Source organism: Pygoscelis adeliae, unplaced genomic scaffold (genome assembly GCF_000699105.1).
Source record: "Pygoscelis adeliae isolate BGI_AS28 unplaced genomic scaffold, ASM69910v1 Scaffold186, whole genome shotgun sequence".
NCBI classification, from domain to species: Eukaryota; Metazoa; Chordata; class Aves; order Sphenisciformes; family Spheniscidae; genus Pygoscelis; species Pygoscelis adeliae.
In genome coordinates, this window is record NW_008825071.1 from 7,108,285 (window position 1) to 7,135,085 (window position 26,801).

Below are 26,801 nucleotides of genomic sequence, written 5' to 3' on the forward strand. Positions count from 1 at the left end.
CACTCTTTCTTGACACTGCTGCAGGAGCTGTACGAGAAGAGGATCTGACTTGGTTTTCTGCTTGAGCTATATACCTAAGTTTCTGGATACCTGCTTTCACACATACCTATAATACCAGATGCTCTGGGAAGCATCCCCTGAAGGCTTTGAAGGCAGAAGCACGAGAGCCCGCTTGCTCCTTTCAGCCCAGACACACCGGTATGCCCAGACAGGGACACCCCTATCGCTTTCTCTGCTCCAGGGCAGAAGAAACATCCTGGGAAGCTGTGAGCCACGAGAGCTGACAGGCGCCACACTAGCTGCTGTGGCCATACTGGTTTGCGGGCGTCGCTGCAGGCAGAGACTAGCATTGCTCTGCAAACATGAAGTTGAAAATACCTTTGCCCCCTCGCCAGATCTACCGCTCCCTTCCTCTAACCCCCATCGTGTCCACTGCTTGCCCATCTAAGCAACCACAGACTTAAAAACTCCACGTAAATGAACATTTTATTACTCGGACTACTACCTTTCTAGTTTTTCAATTATGAAACAGATCTGCCAAACCACCTCAGTCTTTTCTTGTGTTTAATTTATTTAAGAACTATGCCCAAGAGTAAACTAGAAACAACTATAAAAGCAGCTTTTCCCCCAGAGGCCAAGTCTATCACTTTGCCATGCTTCTACGGTTGTAACATTGTCACTTTTTTAATTGAATGCAGCATAATTAGCTGTAACAAAAAAGTTTGTGAAATGCCCAGGGCCTGGGGCCCTCTGATTCCCATAAACTGCAGAGTTGGATGCTCTGCGATACAATAAGCAATTTCCTTCATCTTTTAATGCCCTCATGAATCATTTATTGAAGCAGCCTTTTACAACAAAACCTCTCGTAAAATGCAGGGCCCGCACCAACAGTTGTCACACTTGAGCATAGACTTCACCGCTCACAAGCCAACACAGGCTCTGCAGAAGCTTCCTCGTTTTAATTACTTGCCTCTTCCTCGCATCTTATGCAGAAAAACAAGAATAAGGACTCATCTTCCAAGATTAACTGTGTCTTTCCATTTTTCAGATATGCAGCAAGCAAGAAAAAAGAAAGTGGAAAAACTGAACAGTTCAGCCCTTTAAAATTGCACATACCCATTTCTTCCTCTATCAAGAATTTGATATTTTTTTAGTCTCCTAAAAGTTGTAACAGAAATTAAACGGTTGAGGGGGTTTTGTTATCTGTTGTTGTTGTTTTGTTTCTGTTTTTTTTTTCTTAATCTGAGGGATCTCATAAAATTTTCTAATGCCAACTCAGAAAATAATTGAAAGTGCTGTAAAGCAGCATCTTAACTTGAACACAAAATTAATTGCTGAAGAGTAAAATACCCTTTTCACCGCCCTCACAAATGTATCAACACAGTTCAACAACTGGGAGCTTCAAGCTACTGAGCAGAGTCTCTGTTGCTGCAACAGTACGACAGAGGAAGGTTTAAGAGACAAAATTTCCTATTTCCTCTCCCAATTCTTCTCCACGGCCTCTGTGGCAGCCGTGAGAGCCAACCCAGAGCATCACCACCACCACCACCAAGCCTGGAGGGAAGGCACGGAGAAAGACACTGCAACACTATAAATGTTAAAGACGCTAAAGCAACCATAAAAATGAGCAGAACACAGAGATTTCACAACAGTCACAGGCGGGAAGGAGGGACTCCTGTTAAGCAGAATCCAAAAATGTCGAGTCCCCAGCTGAAGAGAGCTCAGCATGGGATTTCCGGGACAGTTTCATGTGAGGGCTGGCAAAACTTGGCGTTGGTGATTCCTCCTGCGTGGCCCTCTAATGGGTCTGCTAGTAAGGCTTCAATTTTTTCTGTATGGAAACAAATGCTGTTTTCAGTCAGCTCCAGTACAGATTTTTAAAATATTTTCAGAGCTAAAATTGGGGAAAGACGAGAAGAGTGAAAATCTTGCAGCAGATCCTTCTTTGATGACAGCAGTTTACTTCACGTACTTACAAACGACGACATTGTATTAGACAGATAGAAAAGCCACACATTCAGGAGTAAAGAAAGCAAGTGCAGCAGCCTGCAGCACACACTTAAAAGCACAGCAGGCCTTGCAGCCTGGAAAGGAGCAACACTGAAAATAATTTGGGAGCCCTGGCAGAAAGTCAGCCAAACACAAAGGAGATTTACTCTAACCTTGACATGCAATATGGTGGTAAGTGCTCCTGGAAGACTGGATGTCTCTTTCTAAAAACATCTTCCAGCTCAAGCACGTGCTGACTGCAGAAATTACTGTGCAAAATCCTAAATGTATGGCCTCTTCATGGTCTGAAGCATCAACTTTATGGCCTAAACTGGACTACAGCCATGTGATTATAATGTTCTTCTCCAGCCCACAATCTATTGACCTGAACATTTATCAAAGGGGTGGGTTTTTTTTTTATTTTGTGTGTGTTTTTTATTTTTAATTAGAATTAGCAATGTGCTTTAGAAAGGAACCATTACAATCCCATCATCTGCAGAAACTGTAATATGAGGACATGTTCTGTTAAATAAATTTCAGATTTTCTCAGAAACATGTCAATAGGTAAAGAACACTCCCCCCCTCCACAGATACATGCACAGAAGGATACCATCATTCAAGAAAAACAGAGAATGCAGGATTAAAAGGCTTGTTTCATAAAATGCCATGAAGTACCCTCTGCTTAAATCCATAAGCCAGCACCACCTCACCTCAGTCTTACTAAAAAGCCTAGTGATGAACTGTAGTCATTTTACAAGTCTTGTGGGCTACTCTGGTGCACCAAGATTGTTGCATAATTTCTTATTTCTACGTCTTGAGGCTTGCTTTAAGTAACATAACCAGTTCTCATGCATCAGTCCTTCTGCAGGGCTTTCCCCCAAGTGCTGTGAAAATGAAGCTACATGCCTCTCTCTGCACTCAGACTGACCAGGCATCCCGCAGGGTGCTCCACAGCAGGGATCTCTCCAGAAACCCACCACAGATTTGCTTCCCCCTGATTTCTCCCCAGTCCATCACCTGTGACAGCAGTCCCCAGTCTCTGCACTGCAGATGAGTGTGGGATGGGATTCAAATGGGCAAGCCCCAGTGTCCAGGAAGCTGCCAGCACCACAGCGGACAACCTGAGGCATTGCCTGAGCGGCTCCATGTGCTGCAGCTGCTTTGGTGGGTGGGGAGAGCACTGGCCCGCAGGCTCAGCGATGCTTGTCTCTAACAGCTTCTATGCTCAGAACAAAAGTATTTCTACCAGGTATTGTTGGACTCATACAGGGTACTGCCAGCGCTTTTTGGGCAGCAGCAGCAATTTGGGAGCTCTCAGCCTTTTGGGGTAAAGGCTGGGGCTCAGCAGACTCAGGCTGGTTATACTAGCTGCGCTTTTGCTTGCTTACCTTTTTTTATTTTCTAAGTCTGATTAGGATACTTACACAAATCCCAATCTTGCTTTTTTAGTTACTTTGTATCTTCTAAACTTTAACTTGGGACTTGCATTGGAAAAGAAGATGGAGGCATTTCCCCACTAAGTTTGAGGTTGTTCATGCAGCAGTCAGGGTAAGTTGTATCAAATTTTTCATTCAACTTCATTAAGCACAGGATATTAAGCACAGAAATGCCGCTTCACTATTCACAAATGCTGCTGTCATTAGATAAGCTTCTCTCCAACAGAAGCATGGCAAAGAGATTGCTTTTCAAAAGCGGGATTGAGGCCGGAGTCCCCGAGTAAAAGAATTTTTGGGCTGACAAATCATAACAGGCTGCAAAAGAAACCTGAAGCAAGCTTTTATAGCTCAAGTCATGAGCTCATGCAGTCCCTAAATAGCTTAACAATAAGCCACTTCGGGCTATCTGGCTTCATTTCCTGGAGATGGAAGCAAGATTGGAAGGGGAAGAACAGCGTATTCCTTTACTGGGCACAGACACTTAATGCTAGATTTCTCTCAGAGCACGGCTACACAATTCAATGCAACTCAAAACTGCACTGCGAGTTGCAGTGCCAAGTCCTGCTCCAGAGTAGGAGACTGACAAATAAAATACAATGAAAGAGTCAGCATTCCTTCGTAAATGGAGGTACTTGATATGTGGAGGACTAAGCGTCCATGTGACTGTTAGTGCTGAGCAAAATCTGGCATCATGGATGAAAATATTGTTTGCATTTCAATTTGCCCTTTCTAAATGTAGTAGTATTTCTAGTGATGTTAGTTTTGATGCGGAGCATTACTTTGCTCAACAAGAGACTTGCAAAGAACAGGAATGAGAAAGCAGAACATTACTTTAAATGTCACTAGAAAATGAAAATAAAAACTGTGTTTGCAAGGCTAATTGGGCAGACCTATTCAGCGAACCTCTCACAAGGAGACGAAGTGGGGCAGAGCCCAGTGCATCTCGTTATGACAGTAACACCTTCCAGCTTTTCCAGACATCCTGCGAGAGCCAGGCAGATCAGAATAAAGCCACCAGACCGCCCGGCTGTGATAGCCGCTGGCTGCACTGCTGCCTTGGGGGTGGCACTGCCGCCCACTGGCTCCCCGCAGCCAGCTGGGTTTGCACCCAGATGCCACCCAGACGACACCATCATCAGTTCTGCAAAACAAAATCGGCAGAGCCTGCCTTGTTACCTTGTATATACACTTGTGTAAGTCGCTAAGAACTCCCTCCTCCTCCTCCTCGTCCTCCTTCGTGGTCTCCTTTTCCTGAGCAAAGAGCCGCCGCCTGCCCGTCTTCAGTGGGACGTCGACTTCTTTTAACTTGTTGCGGAAGCCATTTTTGTGAACCACGCCGTTGATGAGTCCATTTTTGGGCTCAAACCGGGGCAAGGAATGGAACTTGTAGGCATTCTCCGAATGTCCCTCCAAAGGTCCTTTCCTCTTCTCCAAGATTTCCTTTTCCAGCAAGACCTCCTTCTCCAGTTTCTTGTGCTCCTCGGGGGAGAGGGAGTCGTAGGAGAGCAAGTACTGGCAGTAGGCTTCTTGCAGCTTGGCCAGCCTGTCCTGTGCAGTTTTGGGGATGCGCAGCATGTCTGCCAGCTTGTTCCATTTCTTGAGGTCAGTCACTTGCTGCATCCCCCCCATCTCATTGATCAGCTGGACGAAGCAGGCCAGGTCGAGCTCGCAGCCTCCTGGGGTTCGTGCGTGCCAGGCAGCAGAGGAGGGGGAAAGGGAAACACAGGAGCAGGTTAGGAAAGCTGTGGGCAGCTCGTGTCAAGCGTGCTACCAGGCTGGGCACGTACGGGATGTGCCACCCGTACAGCTCTGGGCACTGGAGCAGGATTGTCCCTACCTCATACGCCTCCTTGCTAAAGACAGACTTGCCACTGTTTTGCTAGCTTAATTCGATCAGCAGATTATATTTTGCTATTTGCAATAGCCTTCCCTATGGTTAAATTTGCTCTCCTCCTTGACTTTCATTCCCTTCTCTTCTCAGAGCACCCCCAGCTATCTCCTGACATGCGTCTTTCCCCCGGTCATTACCCAGTGGTCAAGGAGACGAGAGTTGCCCAGCTCTTTAAGAAGCCTGCACAATCCCACCCTCCCCCTGCCCGCCACCAGTCCCACGTCTGATTTATACCAGGAAGAAGCAAAACAAGTGTCAAGATGGATACTGGCAATCAAAAAGACAAGTACCTATCCTTTCTGGAGGTGAAACATCTCATGTCTGCACAACACTTCAAATACAGTTAGTATTTAAAAGGAGCACAGTAACATCATTAATTTCACCACAGGTAGAAAAATCCTGAAAAAACCCAAGGGAGGCGGGGAGGTTGTTTGGGGTTGGTGCCTGCAACTGCATAAAAAAGTTCCAGACACATTATTCTTCCAGTTTGAGGTCATTCATATTTTATACTCCATTACATTTTTGTATGTTCTAAGATGACTAGCATATTTCACACTTCACTCAAAAAATAAAAATGGACGATTATACAAACTGCAGCATAAAAAGCAGCCAAATGGATGAGAAACAACAAAAGAAACATCATAAATACTCTCAAAGCATAGAAATAAATCATCAGTAGAAAGAGTGAAGAAACAGACCAAAGACCACCTACAATTCAACAGGGCACTGCTAAAGGAAAAAAGAGAATTAATACAAAACTTGCATTAACATCACTGCCACCACATTGTCTTGCCTTCCGCTTTTTCTTTGAGAAAAGTAAAAAATCATTACACCATAGCTGTTTCAGAGTACTTAGAAATGCTATTATACAACAGAGAAGTGCAAGAAGCAGTGTTATGGTAAATATTTACTGTCGGATGCATAGCTACAGCATCTTAAGGGCCAGTTGTATCATCTTGCTTGCTAGCGCAAGCAGTATTACTTTCTTCAAACTACCCTGTGCTGCATCTCAGATGCTTCACAACTGATCCCAATTTTCCTTCTTCCCTCTGCTTTCCCCTCTTCCACCACCTGTGCCAATCCAGTGCGGAGGGAGGCCCAGCAGCGTAAACCTGCGTGCAACATTTTGGGATGACAACGGTTGCGACCGAGGCAGAGCAGCACCAGAGGCTGCTTGCTCATGCTGCCCGCATAGTGCTGGGCAAAGGTGTGAGAAGAGGGGAAAGGATTTTGGCTGCAGCCAAAACCAAGGGTAAGGCTTTGAGGAGCATATGACAAGGGTGGAGGCAGGGCCACGGGGCGGCAGATTTATCCAATTTAGTAATATTTGGGGGGGTAGGTGTTTGTCAAAATGGTTAAGTCTTGAAGCTGAGAAAAGGTAAACAACGTTGGGAAAAAAAAACCCAAACAAGTTTGAAAGGTTTTCTTTCTTTCTTTCCTCTTTAATCTTCCCCATAAAATAACTTTCAGGCTGGCCTCTATTACAGGCTGTTACTTTTTTGGTCTGTATATTCACAGTTCACAAATAAGCTGAAGGCATAATTCAAAGATAGCTTTCCATCCCAACAGATTCAGTTACCTACATAGAGTTGAGTAACATACTCCTAACTTTGAAAGAAGTGTGGTCCAGGTTTAACATTGTATGTGTTCTCCAGTGGGACAAATAGCACACACCCAGCTTAAGGTCCTGGTTTCAACACAGTTTATGAGCTACTTGAGAAACACGATTTTCTCCCGCAACATGGAATGATCGCTCATAATCACTCCGCGATATTAGAGCTCGAGTAGCACATCATTCAACCACAGCCTCGCATATCTGGCAGATCCTCCATAGGGCCAGCTACAGCTAAGGTTTACAAAACGGTCACAATTATAATTCCATTTCACTCAGTCATAACTTTTGGAAGCATTTATATCTCAGGCTGATGTTTTCCAGGATTGACCTAAGCATGTTGCTTAAACTTTCCTTGAAAGGCTGAAGGTCGGGGGGAAGAGTTTTAACCCCATTTATAAGCACCTTTAGCAAAATGGCTTAAATAGGAGACCTGGCATATGTTATGCAGAAATAGCATCTGACTTTTTTTTTTTTGTTGTTGTTAATTGTCTTACTGTCACTGTTAGGGATATTTTTAAATTGCCTAGTGAGCAAGCTCATTTAAAATAGAATATCTTAAATCTTCAGGTATGCATTTAATACCAAATGCTGGCACTACACAAGTCGTTGGCAAAACTCCCACTTCCTTCAATGGAAATGTGATTTGGCCCTGAAAGGAGGGATATGTACACATCTACTTAAATAAGTGTGCATTGATCACCACAAATTATTTTATATCTTTCTTGCTGGAACCAACAGATTTCTCATCTTTGTACACTGATGATCTCCAGCGTCTTTTCTCCATTTTGTTTTTAATTTTAAACACAAGATAGGTGGGAAATGAACTGCAGAAAGGATACATAGGATGCAAATTTTATGAGAGACCACTGTTTGCTCTGGTTATATGGCACCCAGCAGAATAGAATCCTTGCCTATTAATTAGGCTCTTAGGTGCTTAAATAATACAAATAATTAACAGTAATGCCATCTTAATGCCGAGTTAAGGTATTTCATTAAAAAGTTAACATTGTTCCAGGAGCGTTAATCGAGCTGTCTTGCACATTTTCTTCTCTCTCTTGCCAATGTATATTTAATTCATTGTTCTTCTCTATTAGCATACAACCAGTGCATACATTAGGCATACAAAATGTTCACTTATTGCTGCTTGAGTGATTTTAATTTTCAGATTTCCTTGAACATTTTTGCACCACTATTGCAACAGAGCGCTAACCCTTGTTCCTCCTCCTTAAATTCTGTCATTTCTCTGTTGTGCCCTGCATCGGTTCACCATAAACTCTGCAATCTCTTTGCGTGCTTTTATGCATTTTCACTCACTTACCATATGTGATACAAAATAAAGTTTGAAAACAGGGGGGTAAAAAGTGTTGCGAACAGTTTAAACAGAAGCGTGTCCTTTAATCCAACCAGCGTTGATAGCTGCCTCTGATCAGATAATGCCTCAAAGGCAAAACTCTAGCCTCAAGTTGCAACATGCAGGTCCTGTGAGCTCTGACTCAAAACACTTCAAAAACAAAGGGAAGGGCTAACAAAAATTAAAAACACAAATTTGTTACTATGTCATGGCTGCAAAGGCAGTAGAGATGGAGGTGGCTCATTCAATAGTTCATTTGTATGCTGCTGTTGTCATGTTTTTACAAATTATTGTCACATTTTTGTCACGTGTCATATTTGACAGCAGACCATAAACCAAGAATTCTGTTAAATAAGTGATTCTCACTCAGGCATTAGCCCTGGCAGACACCTGCTGGGAGAAATAATGAAACCTCCATTTTGCAATCAACCACATTTTACTGCCTATTCTTGACACTTAATGGTTGTTAAATGTCAGCAGGTCACTGCAAATTTGTAATTTTAAGTGTCTGAGTACCCAAATAGAAGTCAGTTCTGAGATATTTTCTTTCCCCCTTGGTTAAATGCTTTTAAAGGAAGGGAAAAAAAATATCTGTATTAAAGCTTGGCAGCATTGCAACCTGTTTGGAAAACATCTTTGGAAAGGTCCGAAAAATATTCCGAGGCAACATTTAAACCAAGGCTATCAATATCCGTAGTTGCACTACCTACAAAAATAAAGAGCAGGGAAAGGAGAAGATCCTGAAATCTGGAGATCGAGACCCCACATAGCATTTTTTTTCCCTGGGTGAAATAAAGAGCGGGCAGGAGAAAAGTGGCGATATAAAGTCTCCCTGGAAAGCTCTCCGACAACCTACCTGCATCGTGCCTGACTGATGGATAAAGAGAGAGATCCAGAGCTCTGCAGTGTTAATTGAACAGGGGTTCAGATAAGCATAAAGGCAAACGGAGCATAAAGTTGTATACGGACACTAACAAGCAGCCGCAAAAGGCCAATGAAACCACAGCCCTTACCTATGAGTGGGAGTTCGTCCATGGTAATGCCCTGAGATTTGAGGTGCTTCTTGATACAGGCCAGCCGCTGCACGTTGGGTCCCCAGCGCCTGCCTAGCTTGTGTATGTGCTGAATCTGTGTCACAAACCGCATTTCATCATTTAGCTTGCACTCAGGTCTCCAGTCTGGAGGAGGAATCACCCTGCACATCCCATACTTCTCTACCTGAGCTCGGACTGACTCAATGTATATCAGTGGGTCATGAAATTCCTTGGTGGAGGGCCTAAGGATGGGAATCTCCCCCAGCATCCCCCACCCAGACTTACTACTGCCCTTTTCGTGCTTTCCCATTGAGTCTTGTGGCTTGTGCAAGGACTCCGCTTGAGAGGTAGAACGATTTTCACAGGAGGCATTTTCAGTTTTGCCATGTGCTTGTTTCCCTGGCGTACTCTTTCCAGCAGTGGCTCTTTTTGGCCTATTTCTTTCCAAACTCTTCTCTGGCACTTCCTTTTTAAGGTGTCCATTCAGCAAAGGCTTTTCTACGGCTGCCTTTTTGCTGGCAGCTTCTGCCAAGTTGACGGCCCCTTTCATTCTCTTGGTGGGCGAGTGTATTTTGTCTATGTGATTCGTCTCTTCCAGCCTCCTCTTGGAATTGCGCAGCCCCTCCCTTAACTGTCTCCCCACCTCCTTAGTGCATGTCTTTTGGTTCAACTTGCCATTGACTTTTACACCATTAACAGCGGTATTGTTAGACTTGGATGCTCCAAGGGATAGCACCTGTTTGCGGGTTTTTGCATTGCTACTTTCTATTTTCCCTGAGATTGTGTGGTTGACAGGTGAACTGGGTTTGTGGTGATTTAGTTTGGTTTCCTTGACCAGTTCTTTCTTGGCTTTGGTGTATGTGACAGTTCCCTTTGTCACTGTTGCAGTGTACTTCACAGTTTTGGACGGTGAAGGTCTGACTTCTCTCATCTTTTTGGCACTGGCTGCATTTGCACTCGGAGATGACATTCGAGTGATCCCGTTGACTTTAGAAACCTGCAGTGCCAGGAGCGTTGCAGGGGGAGCAGAAGGAAGGAAACAGAAAACAGAAAAGTAAATTAATAATGTTACTACTCAGCCATGGTGTCCCAGTTGCTGGACAACCATATTCTGCAGTCCTGACTCCTGGCCCTTTTGTACAATCTTCATACAACAGTTTTCACCCAGGTAAGAGGAGGAACTGGGCATTTATAATAAACAAATAAAATAGAAACAACTTTTTAAAAAATGAACAAAAAAGTCCCCAGAAAGCCAGTCTTGCTTTCAGAGGGTACGAAGCCTCTGGCATTAAGAAGGGTGAGGTCCCTTGCTTGCACTACCCCCTTCCCTGTCTGCCAGAAAGCCTGTTATGGATTCACAAAACACAGGTAGTCTGATTTACAAACTAATACTTTCATTATCTCCTTTTCTGGCCCTCAGACACTCTCTCTCTCCCACCAAACTTCCCTCAAGTGCACACACAGTTTACTACTTCTTAGCAGGCAAACTAGCCAGCGTATACTATCTACTCTAACTGGAATGGGCACATTTTGCAAAAAACACGCACTGAGATTCAAACCAACCTCCTGTCTGTACATACATATAAAAAGAGATACTGAATGCGTTATGTGCCCAACAGATCAGGACAGCCATGAAGAATCCAGTCTGTCATACATATAAAATCTTGGGAGGCATCTTGTTGCTGAAGTCACTATTTGAAATAAAAAATTTATACAGTAGTTCAAAGGTGGATAAAGGAAGAGCAACTGGCGTCATCTACTTGGACTTGCGCAAAGCATTTGACACTGTCTCGCACGACATCTTTGTCTCTAAATTGGAGAGACATGGATTTGACGGGTGGACCACTCTGTGGATAAGGAATTGGCTGGATGGTTGCACTCAACGAGTTGCCGACAACGGCTCGATGTCCAAGTAGAGACCAGTGACGACTGGCGTTCCTCAGGGATCGGTTATTGGGACTGGCACTGTTTAACATCTTTGTTGGTGACATGGACAGTGGGATTGAGTGCACCCTCAGCAAGTTTGCTGACAACACCAAGCTGTGTGGTGTGGTAGACACGCTGGAGGGAAGGGATGCCATCCAGAAGGACCTTGACAGGTTTTGAGAGCTGGGCCCGTGCGAACCTCATGAACTTCAACAAGGCCAAGTGCAAGGTCCTGCACATGGGTCGGGGCAATCCCAAGCCCAAATACAGGCTGGGCAGAGAATGGATTGAGAGCAGCCCTGAGAAGAAGGACTTGGGGGTGTTGGTTGATGAGAAGGCTCAACATGACCCGGCAACGTACGCTTGCAGCCTAGAAAGCCAGCTGTATCCTGGGCTGTATCAAAAGAAGTGTGACCACCAGGTTGAGGGAGGTGATTCTCCCATTCTACTCCGCTCTCGTGAGACCCCACTTGGAATACTGCATTCAGCTCTGGGGCCCCCAACATAAGAAGGACATGGACCTCTTGGAGCAAGACCAGAAGAGGGCCACAAAGATAATCAGAGGGCTGGAGCACCTCTCCTATGAAGACAGGCTGAGAGAGTTGGGGTTGGTTCAGCCTGGAGAAGAGAAGGCTCCGGGGGAGACCTTATAGCAGCCTTCCAGTACCTGAAGGGGGCCTCAAGAAAGCTGGAGAGGGACTTTTAACAAGGGCATGTAGTCATAAGACAAGGGATAATGGCTTTAAACTGAAAGAGGGTAGATTTAGATTAGATATAAGGAAGAAATTGTTCACTATGAGAGTGGTGAGGCACTAGAACAGGTTGCCCAGCGAAGCTGTGGATGCCCCATCCCTGGAAGGGTTCAAGGCCAGGTTGGATGGGGCTTTGAGCAACCTGGTCTAGTGGAAGGTGTCCCTCACCATGGCTGGGGAGTTGGAACTAGATGATCTTTAAGGTCCCTTCCAATGCAAACCATTCCATGATTCTATTTTTTTAAGTTTGATATCTGGGCAGTTTTGCTGACACACATTTTATTACATCATATTCATCACTAATGTGTCATTGCAACTTAGAATTGCTGGACCTCACTGCCTTCTGTTAGACATTTAAACCCAGCTATGAAACTAAAATTTATATTTTAACTATAAGGCGTGAAAAACACTGAAAATAACCTTCAGCTTTGAAGGGAATTGTGACAGCTCAGCACTGCCAAAGCTAAGCCCCACTACCAAGAAAATGAAGTTCAAGTTTAAACCTCAAACAAATTTCAGCATTTAAACAAATTTAAACATTGTCTTCTCACCTCCTTAAACTACTCTGAGTGCAGAAAAACACATCCAAAAATCAGGAACATTGATAAAAGTGCTCAAAGTGAAAGCATACAGTACAATCACCCCTCATCAGCACCCAGGTGAATAACACCATTGCTGCGAAGTTATAAGACTTCCCTGTGGGATTTCAAAATACTTGCCAAATTAGTAAGCATGGCAGCTTCTCTCAAATAAATGCAAGAATTGTAGTCACTTATAAAGTAGGGATAAAATGTTATAAAATAGGGATCAAATAGAGGCTGAAAAGATCATGCTATGGTCTTGTATTAAGTGACTTGCAGATGAGGAACTTGAACCTGGGGATTCTGCATACACACACACGTATGTGTATACACGCATTTACTGTGTGCATTTTCTCCTCCGTGCTCCAGAAGCTAGAGCAGGAGTAATGCCCTTTTAAAACCCATCCATATTCTTGTCCTTCCTGTGCTTCCAAGGTAGAAACACTTAAGGAAAATCCAGTTAACTGATGACATGAGTTTTACCTTGAGCTTTCCAAAGATGTATGAGATATCATCTGGAAAGCAAACACTTGCTAACAGAAATGCATTTAGCCATTTCCTTTGAAATTTAGGCAGTACTCTACATTTGAAACGGAGGCCTGGGTTTGACTTTTACGGCGCTTTTTCATGCCACAGAGCAGACACGGGTAGAGAGCTGCTGAGACATTGCCTCCTGCCTGCAGCAGTCAGAACAAGAGTTGAACGTCTCTGGCTTTATAAATAGCCAGGAACATCGATTACAGGTTTCATTTAGACTAATAGAGAAGAATTGATTGAGAACTGGGAGGGGAAGGTAATCTGGGTGGCAGTGATCATGAAATGAGTTTTCAATTCTAAGATGTGACAACAGTAGAGAAAGGACAACAGACTTCTGGAAAAAGAAAAAAAAAACAAAACCAGAAAAACCCTCAAAAAACCACCTGCAAAAAACCCAAACCAAAGCAATTCCCACTCAAGGGGAAGGGCACAAAGCACAGGCCATTATGCCTGTTCACAAAGTTCTCTAATGAGTGGAAAATTAGAAAAGAATCACAGTAAAAAGTGGAAACAATTATGTGACTAAGGGCAACTATACAGGAACAACAAAAGCATGCATGGGTGAAATCAGAAGGGCCAAGGAGCTGAAGAAACTTCAGTTAGCCAAGGGACATAGAATGAAACAGAAAAAATGCATAAATACCTTAAAAACACGACAACAACAAAGAACAGCAGAGATCAACCACCATACAAGGAAGGAAAACAACTGCAACAGTTTGGCTAAAGTGTTTGTGCTTCTTTTGCATTAGCCTTCACCGGAAGTACCACTGACTGAATACTTACCAAGTTTATAACATAATAAATTTCAGCAAAAGAGCTAGGAAGGCAACCCCAGCAAGCTAAAGTGTACCTAGATGGCTTAGGGCATGGCTCCTGGAAATAAGTTGAGGGCAGGCAGAGTCTACCTAACTTCAAACCCTAAAATCATTCTGGAACATATCATCAAACAGTTAATTTGTAAGCACACAAATGATAATAAGATGTTAAAAACAAAAAAATAATAAAACCAAAACACACACACACCCCCCCTAGTTTTGCCAGAATAGCACATCAAGCTAAATTAATCATCTTCTGACAGACACCTGGCTGAGCAGGTAAAGAAGCACCTCCACTTCAGTAGGGCTCCAGTCACTGTCCCACATGATGTTCCATCAAGCAAGCTCCTGAGACACATCCTAGACATAATTACTCTAAAGTGGCTTCACAAGGGATTAAATAAAGTCATCCTCAAGAGAAGTTACGTTGTCATAGTTCACTGCCATTCCGGGAGGGCATTTCAGGTGACTTTCTGCAGGCAATTGTCTTGGCCTCGGTTCTACCAAGTACTTCCTTCAGTAACAGATTATCGTAAAATTTGCCAGTGACACACACCTGGAGGGGGCTGTAAGCACCCTAAAGACAAGGTCAAAATCAAAAGCAATCTTGAAGAACTTATTTCAGAACATTTCTATAATAAGAGGAAGTGCTATTTTTAGGAAGGACAAATCAAATACCTGTAGGGGAGGAATAACATTTGGGGACCACAGTGAGCTGCAAAACGTGACAGTAGTACACAGCACACAAATCACTTTCTGAGACCTATTATTAAGAACGCCGGAAGCAAGGGATGGGAGCACAGGCTTTCCTATGCAGGGCTGGACCCAGAATCGGGCCCACACAGCAGGAAAAATTCAGACAGTGTCTAAAAGAACACAAAGTGCTCAGGAATTTGGAAAATATGATCTTTACTGAAAAGCCAAGGGAGCTGGGCTTATTTAGTCTGAAAGAGATGACTATGGGACAACTCTGTAACAGTCTTCCAATGCATAAATTGGAAAAGAGACAGTAAATGCTCTTTCCATATTCACTGGGAATAGTGGGAGAAAAAAACCTTTAATTGCCTACATCGATGATCTGAGGCACAACTAGGAAAACCTTCTCATTAGCAGAAAAGGAAAATGCTGGAAGAAGCTGTCAATGGATGTTGTGGAGCCTCCTCTATAGGAGGTTTTCCAGAAGGTTTCAAGGAGGCCATAGCTATATTACTATGCTGTCAGGTACAGTCAAGACAACACCTCAGAGTGAGCAGTCAGGCTGTATAGAGGTACCTTGTCACTCCAGCCCTCCTATGATTTTTTTTGAAGAAGTTGTGACCAGAAGACTGAAGGGCCATCTGGGGCACTCCTTCAGCAAGGGCTGGTGACTCTCAGGGCCAAATCTTGAACTGAACAGGTACATAAGATTTGGCTATCTAACCTCCAATCCTAGATTATAAGCACAGTATTTTGAGGTTTTATTCAAACTTTGTGAAGTTATTCCAATGACAAACAGGTCCTGAAGTAGAGAACACTTGGCTTTGAGAATACCATAAGGAATTCACTTATTTCTTTCTGGTGGCTAACTAAGGAGACCCCACAAAAAAGAAGCACTGCTGAAAACTTCCTCAGGATGATCATCCTTCTAGAGCAGACACAGCGCGATGGTTTTAAAATGCTTCTCCCTTTTCCCTCCCCAAATGCCCACAGGTATTTTGAGTGTTTTCAAAGAGGATAGCATAATGTTTAAGATACAGCAGTACTATATATAGACCAGAACAGACCACGCTTCAAATGGGAATAGGCTGCAACAAACATCTTCCAGCTGGAAACAAGTGGAACAAACAATGTGGTCATAGCCCACCATCAAAGCAACAGGTGGATTCAGGATTTCACACTGACAATATGAATTCTGGCTGGTCAGTCATCACCTACATGTTCCTGGTCCCTACTTTCCTCTGAGGACCCATCAGATGAGTGAAACCAAAAGAAACAAGAAATTGTGGTAGGCATTTTCTTACCTTTCTACTGTTGATATGTCTCCCCCCAAACCAAACATACACACACAGAGTCAGCCTAAAAATTTGGCCACGCTGCCAGGTGCGCAGGTTCACCAAATGGGGGTCTATGCCACAGCTCCATCCCAAGGCAGTGCTTACACTGAGCGCATAAGAAAGAAGTCAATTTAATTCAGACAGTAACAAAGTGATTGACATTAGCCTTACATGACTCAAAGTCTTGAGCTAAAGGTGAAACTAGGGATATAAATAATCTTATCTTTGCTTTTCAGCTATCTTCTTAGTTCTGCTGACATATATTTGTCTTCAGACCACTCTTTTCTCCACTTTACTGGACACTTGCCTTGCAGTAAAAGACGGTACAATAGATTTTAAATTTTGTTGTCTTTTAAAAAGCAAATAGGACCAGCACGTAGTCTTGCAGAATTTGTTTGTTGTATTTGAACTGGTCTACATACACACCTCTGCATAGCACCTAGGATCCATCCTCCAGACACACACACACACACACTAAAGCCAACAAACAACTTGCTAGATAACAACCACAGTAATAACAGCAACATTAGGAATAGCAACAACAGGTTTAGTCCCAAACAAATTCAAGTTATGCAACTGATCTCGAATTCATTCATAAAAATACTTCTGTGTTGATATGAGTTTTGCAGAGCTAAATTACCATATTAGGCCGAGAGAGGGCCCCATTGAACTACGTTTCCTTTGCCCACAACCCCTTTGAAGCAGGGGATTTGGGAAGATAGCAAGGGAGGAAGAAAGAGAGAGAGGGAACACGTGACAAGTGCAAGTGCACACCAGAAAAGGAAAGAAAGAATGAGAGGAAGAAAGAAAATCTCAGGTAATTTCTAATGTTCTGCCTTTATTTTCTCTAAGACTGAACAAAACAAAAACACACACACAAATAAACCATGTAAATGCACGTGAACAAGGAGCAAAAACATACTGGAAGGAGGAGGAACATGTGGCTGGCACCCTGGGAAAACAACTTTCCTTTTAGAAAATACTGAAAATGTCAACAAAGACTCAGGACAAGGGCAGGAAATTTAGCAATGTCACATAACTGGTAAATCTAAGGTTTTGCACAAAGCTAGGTCTCTCAGGCAAAACGCATAATCCACCTTTAATCAGTTACAGCCACATTTTCATTAAAATTGGTAAGAAAGTACTGATGTTACTGTGGACTGCAGAAGAAAATTTAAATGCCTAACCTTTTTAAAAAAAAAAAAAAATCATTATCTCAACTTACAGCCCCCTTATTTTCTGAAGCTTGAGGACCACACTCTGTGAGGTGTCTGTGTGGTGTGACTATTGGTTGTACTGCATTGCTTTAGAATTTCTCTGCATTTTGCACAGCACAATTGAAAACTTCTAATACTCTACAAAGCAAAACCCACTTGGATCATGGACAAAATTCTTCTACAACTGTCTTCTCCCTTCTCAGAACTACCTTCACAAGTGATGGCAGTTGACTTTCACAAGAATTTTAACCATTCATGCTTTGATGATACAATTCTAAAGCATTTCACACAAGTGTTCGAGTGAGTTAAAATAGTTAAGTATGAAGTGCATTCTTACGTTTTGGGAAACTTGTTCAACATGAAGAGCTCATGGCAGAGCATGTCACAGCAAGGACCATAGGATGTTGGTAGTCACAAAAAAGAAAGCCGGAAGGATGCAAAAGAAGGCAGGCATTCAAGCTGATTACTAGATAGGCAAAAATTGACACGGGAATAAAGAATGGAAGTCTTAGAGAGGTACAGAGAAATATACTGTAGATAGCCTTCAGGATCTCAGATTTGATTTAGAAGGTAATACAAATCCAGTGGAGGCATTTCAGGAGAAGCTAAACATCACTGAAGCACAGGGCACGGAAGATTTCCTTGGCAAGAGCACCACTGTTTTACTTTTCACCATTTTTAATTTCCAAGCCTATGACTGAGAGGTGCCATTTAAGGCCTTGACGGCCCTACAAGATGACAATTCCAGCTCCGCTGAAGCCCAAGCCAGCTTACTTAGAAGAAAAACCTTTAGCTGCCAGCAAATAAAGACTGCCTCTAATTGGCCCGTTGAGAATTAACCATTGCAAAAAAAAAAAAAAAAAAAAAAAAAAAGTAAGGCCTAAGTGCAGCAAGCTTTCTGTACTGCATTGCCCTAGCGCAGGTACCCTGCTAACCCAGCCCCAGACTGAGAAGGACACTGACCGGGGATTTTGAAAGTCTTTTGTAAAAACTCTTTGACAGTTGCTATTTTAGGAGCCCTTTGATCCAACCATCAAAAATAGACAGAGATGCATCCTGCCCAAACGCCAGTCACAATCACCGAACGATTGGTCTGCTCAACTTCCACACCCAAATCCAAGTCAGGCTGAGACAAACCTCTTGCTGGATTTTTTTGCCAGTTTTCAACAAGGTAACACATTTCTCCCCACCTGGTATGTCCACTGTGAAGGAGGAAATATCCTGGAGCACCTTCTTTATGCATCAGGCAAAACATTTTTCCCAGACTCCGAGGTTTGTGTTGCCCACATGCAATACAGGACACTGAGCGTAACGTCAGCTTCTCTACAACACCAGTGAGCCTCTAAGATAACCCGAGCAGACCAGCCGTACACAAAAGGAGTTCATTTTTCCACGTGCTGCCAGCCTTGGCACTGTCAGCAGAGGCCAACAAGAGTGCCAGTCAGAAAGGTTTAATAAATAGCAATGTGAACTTTACTCTTTCATATGTATACACGGGATAATATAAAGACAGGGTTGTAAAGCATGCTTTATCATACTGACTTCCTATGTATGTATCACTTTTCTTTTTTCCTTCTTTCTCTCCTTCTCTCTCTTTCACTGAAAATTAACTCTCTGCTGTCTCCAGAGCACACTTTTCAGGATTGCCATGTTCCTTCTGTGCCAGGCAGCGGAAAACAGAGCTAGCACCTTAAAAGTCTGCGTTTCCCATGTGTCCACAAGTAGAGTACAATTCATTACCTGTTTCCTTAAGTCCTGAGCCGATCTATGGAGAGTGTGGTGGTTGTTAGCAGTGAGCCCTTTCGTAGAGGAGCCAGTGTTTGTAGTAGGATGGTGATTAGCAGCAGCCTGGTCTTTTCGGCTCTCAGCCTTATGTTCACTGTTCCTCTCCTTCCCTGGTGTGGCCTCTTTGCTTTTGTGTTTCTGAGCAGGTTCTTTCTCCTTCGATGATTTGCTGGACCCATTGAAAACTGAGAAGAGAGAAAATCAGACTATTAAGGAAAAAAAGAAAAAAAAAAATACATACAAGACCAAACTCTTCATTCAAAACAACCCAACTTTCTCTGCTGTCACTGTTGGATATTTAGTGAGAGTATTCTTATATCTAAAGTAAAATTAATACAGAAATAGAAGCACTATTTTGCATGTTTCTTTATATGAACAGGTTTATTCCTTTGTATTTCCTTTGCTTGGTAACCCACATTATCTTAATATCTATCCAAATTAAAACATACAAGTATATTACTGTTTTGATGGACCTAAATTTAGACTTATCAGTTTGATTTTTATTTATGACAGTTTTAACTAACTTTTTGCTGTTGCAGCGAAGGAATTCTAAACATAACCTAAACAGAAAAAGGATTTATTTTTACATTAACGTAAAAGAAAGGAAACGTTCCATGAAAAAGCATGTTTTGTTTTCATCTATTTCCAAACTGCTGAACCCAAACTAACAGCAGTTTGCCTATAGCAGACAAGCTGCAAATAGAAAAAGGTACTTCTGCAAGGAAAGGAAAACACTAAAACCATTTTAGAACGTGTCGTATAAAGTAATGCTGGGACCCATGCTGAGCGCCCTAGCCTTCTGCTGAAGTGAAGGGATAAGAAAGCACAGAACAGAAACCATATTTTTTGTACAACAAATATTATGCAAACGTATACAAGTCTATCTCAGCAAGTTTTGTTCCTCTGCTGAATTTATTTAAGAATAGTCACTGCTCTTTTGTTGTCAGGGAACATGAAAAGCTGAGGTTAAAAAAAAAAAGTCACATTTCTCTTTTTGGTTGTTTGTTTGTTAATCAAAAATGTGGTGAATTTATGTCAGTGCTGCTCCCTCTTCACTAGAAGCACTTGACAGAGGTCTGTGAGGCTTGTGATCCAACACCCACAAGGGCAAGTGCCCTCCTGCCTTCTCTACTCATTTACTCCTGTTTTTTACCCCTGCCTTTTTTGCCATGGTTTAGGAAAGGACATAAATAAGAAAATTCATAAATACTTAATAGCACAAGTATCTAAAATAATATTTATTACACACAACACACACCATCTGTTTGGGAATTTTAACTAAATGAATTAAGTTATTGTTTTCTTGTGAAATGAAAGACTTCTTTTGTTACTAAACATGAAATACCTACGATACATACCTTTTTATCTAAATTGTGAAGCTTAACTGTCTTTACAGATGTCCTGTAGTACCACGGTACTAGTAGCAGTTATAGTAATAATAATAAAGAACCAACAATCCTGCTGGACTGAAGAGGGGCATCTAAGCTGCTTTTGAGTAGACACCTATCTCCAAACCTCCCAAACAGCTATCTACCTTCCCACCACACCTCCAAAAGCTGAAACTCCAGCAAGCTATTGATGAATCTGTTATTCAGGTCACTTATCATATTCAGTCAGTTGTCAGTGTTGAACTAGATTATGTAAAAAATAAAACATTGTAATTGCTCTTCCTCCTCTCTTCCTTCCCTCTTGCATAAAACGAGTAAGAGCAAGAAAAAAAACGTCGGCAGCGAAGTCACCGCAAATTCCCCTGTGGCTCCGTCACTCCTGAGCTCAGGTGCAACTGGCGCTGCCCCAGCCAGCCAAGGATTTCTCAGTGATTTCAGTGAAAGTCGCGTAACCTCCATGTCTCATTTCCAGTGATGGAACTGATAATAATTGCCAACCCCTCTCAGGGAGTTCATGACAATACATTTATCCTCCTTTGTAAGGAGTTCTCACATCAGATGGAAGGCGCTACAGACACACGAAGCACGACTATTTATTTTTAATAAGACATGGCACAAACAACCGATGGCAGCTTCGTTAATATGTATTTCATCACTGCGAGGATATTTTCCTTCGGAGGGAACAAATTGTATATACTGATCTGCTCACACAGAAACGTTAAGTCAGAGAGATTAGTTTTCTGTATTCAGTTGCCACTTTATAAACCGAAAATTACTAAAACAGAAAATACAGCCAAAAAGCCAAATTGTGCACTTTTATGGTTCACCAAAAAAAACCCCACAGTGAACATGAGACAAGGTATATTTTATATGCAACAGCTCATTAATTTTAAGTGTCGTGGGAACCCTGCCAGTTTTACCCTCTGAGTAATTATCTTTTGTCTTAATTTGTAAGATTCTTGAAAGGGGGAAGAGAGAAATGGGAGAGAAAAAATGTTGAGTCTCACAGGAAAAGCTTAAAAAGCTTAAAGCCTGAAAACACAATAAAAAGGGAGAGGCGTAGATGCAAAACAGTCCTAGTCAAGCTGTCTCTAGTTAAACAGTAGACTGTATCAGTTCCTATAAAATCAGTGTTTGTTTCTTCCAACACCTAGAACATTGTTATATCCAGCTAGATAGGTATACAAGCCTTTCTGCAATAGTAAGTTCTGCAAAATTCACAAACATATTATGTGAACAAGTATCAAAATGTTAACTTGATTAATTACAAAACACTATCACAAGCCAAGCATTTAAGGCGAAAAAGCAAATCCCCTGGACTATGATTTTGCTCCCATCTGAGTAAAAATGTAGAATTTATTTAGACTTAGAGAGTACAATACAGGATTAAACTCTGACCCTAATAGCTAGTAAGACAGTTCAGTGAAAAGATGAAATCATCAGGAAAGACGAAAAAAAACCCCAAGAAATCTCATTGTTGAAGAATAACTGATAATAAGACAGAAACACTCACTTCTCAAAGGAAAGAAAAACAATAACCCCCCCAAAAAAAATCAAAACTCTGAATTAAATATTACTGAGCCCAAATCTGATTTAACAATAAAATGATTACTAATTCTTTTGTGTCTTCTTATACAGCAAATTGCATTCTCCTTCATGTCTGCCAGCTCTTCAATATTTCTGAGGCATTCAGAAAAGCAGAAAAGGTGTACCTTATGCTTTACTAAGCCCAGATATAGGTATGTCCCAGCTACAATCTCCCATCCTAGAGATAACTCTGATACGCGCAATATCCAATGTTCAGCTCCCAGTTATTTTTTTTTCACTCATGAAAGAGTAGTCAATAAAGGTTTCATCCTTGAAGCAATAATTTCATTAAAAAACAAAGACAGAAAAAAAGCCCAACCCACACAAGTGGTGAAACTCACATTATTAAAGCAGAAATCTTTTGTAGTCTTGAGTTATGATTATTTTATGCTACCTTAACCAGCTCCGTATTTCCAGAACAGCTTTTAGCTGAAGTTAAGAGCATTACTAACAAATAATTAAAAGTGCAAGTAAATTATTAGTGTTCAGACACTTCAAATAGAATAAATGGATATCCTTTTATCCATATCTATCTGAATGCTCATTCTCAAAATGCCGCGTCCTCCAAAGCAATTATTATTATTATTAAGCTGAAACAATAAAAGTCCCAGAGTGAAATACTTGTGAATCTTTTGGTTAGCAATGATGATCAAACGCAAAGAAACTGAACCACTACATTCAAAACTTGCAAGCACTGGGGGTTTTTTAACCACTGATATAATTTATGGCAGCAGAGCAAAACCTTATGGCAGGCGTGATCCCCACAGATGCATCACAGCGCGCTCTGCATCAGGGGAACTGGACCCTGGGCACCAATATCCACCCAGGATCCCATACAGGGACTTTGGGGTATCTCACTTGAAACTGCGATAAAGAATCCCTACACAAACCAATGCAAACTATGCATGTACTAGGTGCAGCTATAATAATGGCTAAAAAAATTTTTCATCAAGTAAAGCCACAGATGTGCTCAATTACTACAGATTAACTAAGCATTTACTACAGGAATTGACACTGTAGTGAGCTATAAACATTTATTGTGTTTTCAGCAATTTTCTGAAGTATTCCTACAAATTAATTTGCGCACAAATATTTTATAGGATACATCGAGCCAGCTATTCAGAAACCAATTTATAATACGTACAATAATCAGGCTTTCAATGTATAAGCAGCAGAATTACTGGACTGGGTTTAGCCAACTGCTGACTCCATGGGCAAAGCTTTCTCTCCCAAGCCCTCCTGGAGATTATTCCTGCACCAGATATGCTTTATACTTGAGATAACGGGGGAGTCCGTTGCAGGGACAGCAGAGTACTGATGTATGAACCCTTTTGCTTTATGCCAGTGCCTGGAAGATAAAGGCAGGGACCATACACGTACACATATGCCACATGTTGCAGAGCTCATGCCACGTAAAGCAAGTGATTGCACATTCATAAAACTATCCAAAACAAAGAGGGAAGATAAGAGTGAAAGGGAGAAGTTTTGTTTTTAGAAGAAAAGGGAGCCTTGCCAATGTTGTGAACCCGAGCCAGCTATTCCAATGCAAACCTCATGTTGTTACATGTTTGGGAAGAGATGTAATATTAATCAACTTTCTGGCATTAAGTATCCGTTACTGTACAAAAACATTCTTTCTCTGGCTTTAATTCAGTTTTAAGTCACTGTGAAAACATTTATGTGGCTCTCAAACTGCCTTAAAGGACACAGGCAGTAATTCTTTTCCCCTCCCAGAGGAACTAAAACAATGATCTACTTCCATAAAACAGAGTATTTTAATACTGCTGATTGTTTTCCTGAAGTGTTGGGTATGTTCAGACTTCTATAAACCATTTGCAGAGATAGAAGCTGTCTTCTGGAACCCCCCAACATGATCTACCTACTCAGGGTCAGCGGCAAAGGCGTACTTCAGGAGAAAAGAACACCACAACATCATATGAAAACATGCGGTACTGCTGTTTCCGCATTTCTCCAGCCCTAACCCAATGCTATGCAATTTGTCAGTGGACAACTCCGCAACAAAATTTCCGTAGCTGCATGCTAACAGAAGTCAAAACAGGAGAACCATGGCAGATAACACTGAATTTCTTTTTGACAGTATCAATAACACAGCTCAAAACCCTACACGCACAGGAATATATTGGGCCATTGAGAGGAGCGTTATTGGTATGAGACACCATGCCACTGTTTGCAAAAATTCAATACCAAGTGTCTCATCTTAGCACAAATTCATTGCTCTCACCTAACCATTACGACACAAACAACATCAAAAGGGTCACTCGCTAAGCAGCAAGTCCATTCAAGAAGTGTCTATCTGTTATCACAAGTCTCTCACCAGGATAACAATTCAAATTTTTTTGAGCAACTTCCAGCTCCCCTATTCTTCTCCACAGGTCATACATCTAGCTACTGAAAATCCGCAAATCCCCAAATGTGTTGTGCCTGATTTGCATATTTAAATATGTAAATTACTGCAAACCGGGTAATTTTCATGTTACATATTTTTGCAGAAAAATTAAATGTGCAAAAATGTTTATTGCAACAATTACTGGTTCCATGGTATTTCAACAAAAGGCTGTAAATCATCAAAATAATTGCCTACCCATTAACTATTGTAGCACTCTGCCTGAAATTTTCTCATTCTGCATTTGAGCTGGATGCAGAAAATATTTTTCTTCTAGATGTTTACCTCTTCAGGATTAATTTCACTGAAAAAGATGCATGAGCCTAAGACTCCGTCTTATGTACCCACCCACAAATACCGAATTTAGTTAAAACCAAAACTAAAAAAGGAATCGCAACCATAAATTAGAATTTTTTCACAACACACTCAAACAGTAACATATGTAAAAGATATGCCATTTAAGCTCAAGATGTACGAACACTGCATTGAACTATATCTTGAAATAAGAAAAAAAAATCTACAATCTTTTCCTGCATCATCTTTGTTACTATGCATGTAAGGAAATTACTCCACTAAATTATCCACTGCAAATTGAGAAGCGAAACATCCTTCTGTTTTTCTGGTAAGCGAGGAAGACAGCACTAAAGCAGAGTATAGTATTTCTAGTGATGCCTGCTTACTACGCACTACTGCCAGATCTGTTTTGAAATTTGAGCCCCAAGAAAAAAGGCGTCTAAACAATTTTCTCCCCTGCTCATTTCAGGCAGAAGGCATGCAGAGCAGTTTTTATCTGACCATGTTAACAAAACACAGCACGCACCAGTAACCATTTCTGACCCAGTAGGTTTTCTGACACACTGGAGCGGGTTTGCTCCAGTTAAGGAAACAAGACTCTCCTTTATGAAGAAGTCTGCTTGCAAATCATGATGGTTAACCCTGTTTTCCTAAACATAAATTAGAACTTAATTGTCCATCTCAGGCATCCAAGGACAAAAACGACATTCCCAGGTATGCAGGCCCTGATGTGCACTTCTCTCCACCTTTGAACTGCTGTGCTGGTGTGAGAAATACCTAATCCTGTAATCATCCTTCTTGAGGAAATTAGCCAACCATTATTAGAGGAACTGTAGCCTGCTGCTTGCAATTTCAACGTTGTCTGTGCAACTGTATCTGTGTATGCTGCTCCTCCTGAGGCCCTTTTCCAGTCCACAAGCCCTTTCAAGTAGAGTAACGCCTATCCCCTTTTGCTCTTGTGATGGGACTGATAACCCAACAACTCCCTAACTGCATCTTCCAGCTCCACATCCCAGCATGCTTAACACTTGGCACCTGCAAACATTTTCCTTCAGGAGCCTGCAGAGAAAACCTGTGCCACAGAAGGAAATCAAAGTAGGATTTATTTACTTGTGAGGAATTCAAAGAATTAGTTTTCAAGAAATGGAGACCTAGGCCTACCCTCTTACCTACAACTTGGAATTTCCTCCGAGCAGCAGGGAGATGTAATTTGGACTCGGTACCTCCCTGTCCCCCAGGGAAATGGAGTACAGCTCGCTTGCAGAGAACCTGCTTTCCCTGCACGTCAGCCTGCAGCAGCTGATGACTGATGCCCTCCTCCCTTTGCATAAGGTCAATTTTCTAATAGATCAATGTCTCTCCATCTCCTCCTCCGTGTTGGCAAGATGCCCTGTCATCCAGGCTGTGGTTGAGAACTTTCTCCCCACACCTGGAAGCTAACACTGAAGAAAAAACACATTGTTTAAGCCAATGCTCCTGCCTGCTTCTTCCACCAAATTCCTTGCATTCAAAGCCATGTAATAGTCTCAGATACACTAATGGTCATCTGAGATGCGTACAAAATGCAAGCTGGAAAATAAGCATATCCTTCTGAGCAGCACGCAGGCGTCCTGTGGCTGGGCGTTCTGGATCTAAACACCGAGAATTACGGGGTTCCTACACCCACACTCAAAAGGGTCAGTAACAGGGCTGCAATCACAACACAGTCATCCGAACCTCTGCTCTATCAGCTGCAATATGCAGCACCGTATCATCCCTAATTTTCCATATGTTAATGTTGAAATTCACCACAAACTTACCTAGAAGGTCTGAAATTAAAAGGGAACTACGTGCTTTACAAAGATGAAATCCTTGACTGAAACAGCAAGAGGGATTTCTCTATTCCAACTGAATGGTCATATGGTTTCTTAGCTGGGAAAATATCTTTCTGAAGTCAGTAGCTATATGGAGACCAAGTGATTCAGTTGATTAGTTTCTGGCCTTTCACCATTTTAACCCCGCTATAAATCCTAACTCAATTAAACTCATTCTGATTAGGACCAAAATTCCACATCAAGTTTTAGAACGCTTCTAAAATCTCCCCCTCCTCAAAAGACACATATAATTAAAAGCACAAACCTCTGCCAATTTTATTGCTGAATTTGTCAGAAAAGTTATCAATGGTAT

The 26,801-nt window shown here is 41.9% G+C and overlaps 1 protein-coding gene across 4 annotated transcripts in view; it reads right to left on the reverse strand.

Annotated features, from left to right (window-relative positions):
• JARID2 (jumonji, AT rich interactive domain 2) overlaps positions 1 to 26,801 on the reverse strand; it is a 236,018-nt gene that overhangs the window by 21,119 nt on the left and 188,098 nt on the right. For all 4 annotated transcript variants that reach the window (XM_009326493.1, XM_009326494.1, XM_009326496.1 and 1 more), the window contains 3 exons: positions 18,918 to 19,147; positions 9,296 to 10,313; positions 4,602 to 5,101 (listed from right to left, as the gene is read on the reverse strand). In XM_009326493.1, the coding sequence (XP_009324768.1) occupies positions 4,602 to 5,101; positions 9,296 to 10,313; positions 18,918 to 19,147 (1,748 nt within the window). The remainder of the gene's footprint in view (positions 1 to 4,601; positions 5,102 to 9,295; positions 10,314 to 18,917; positions 19,148 to 26,801) is intronic.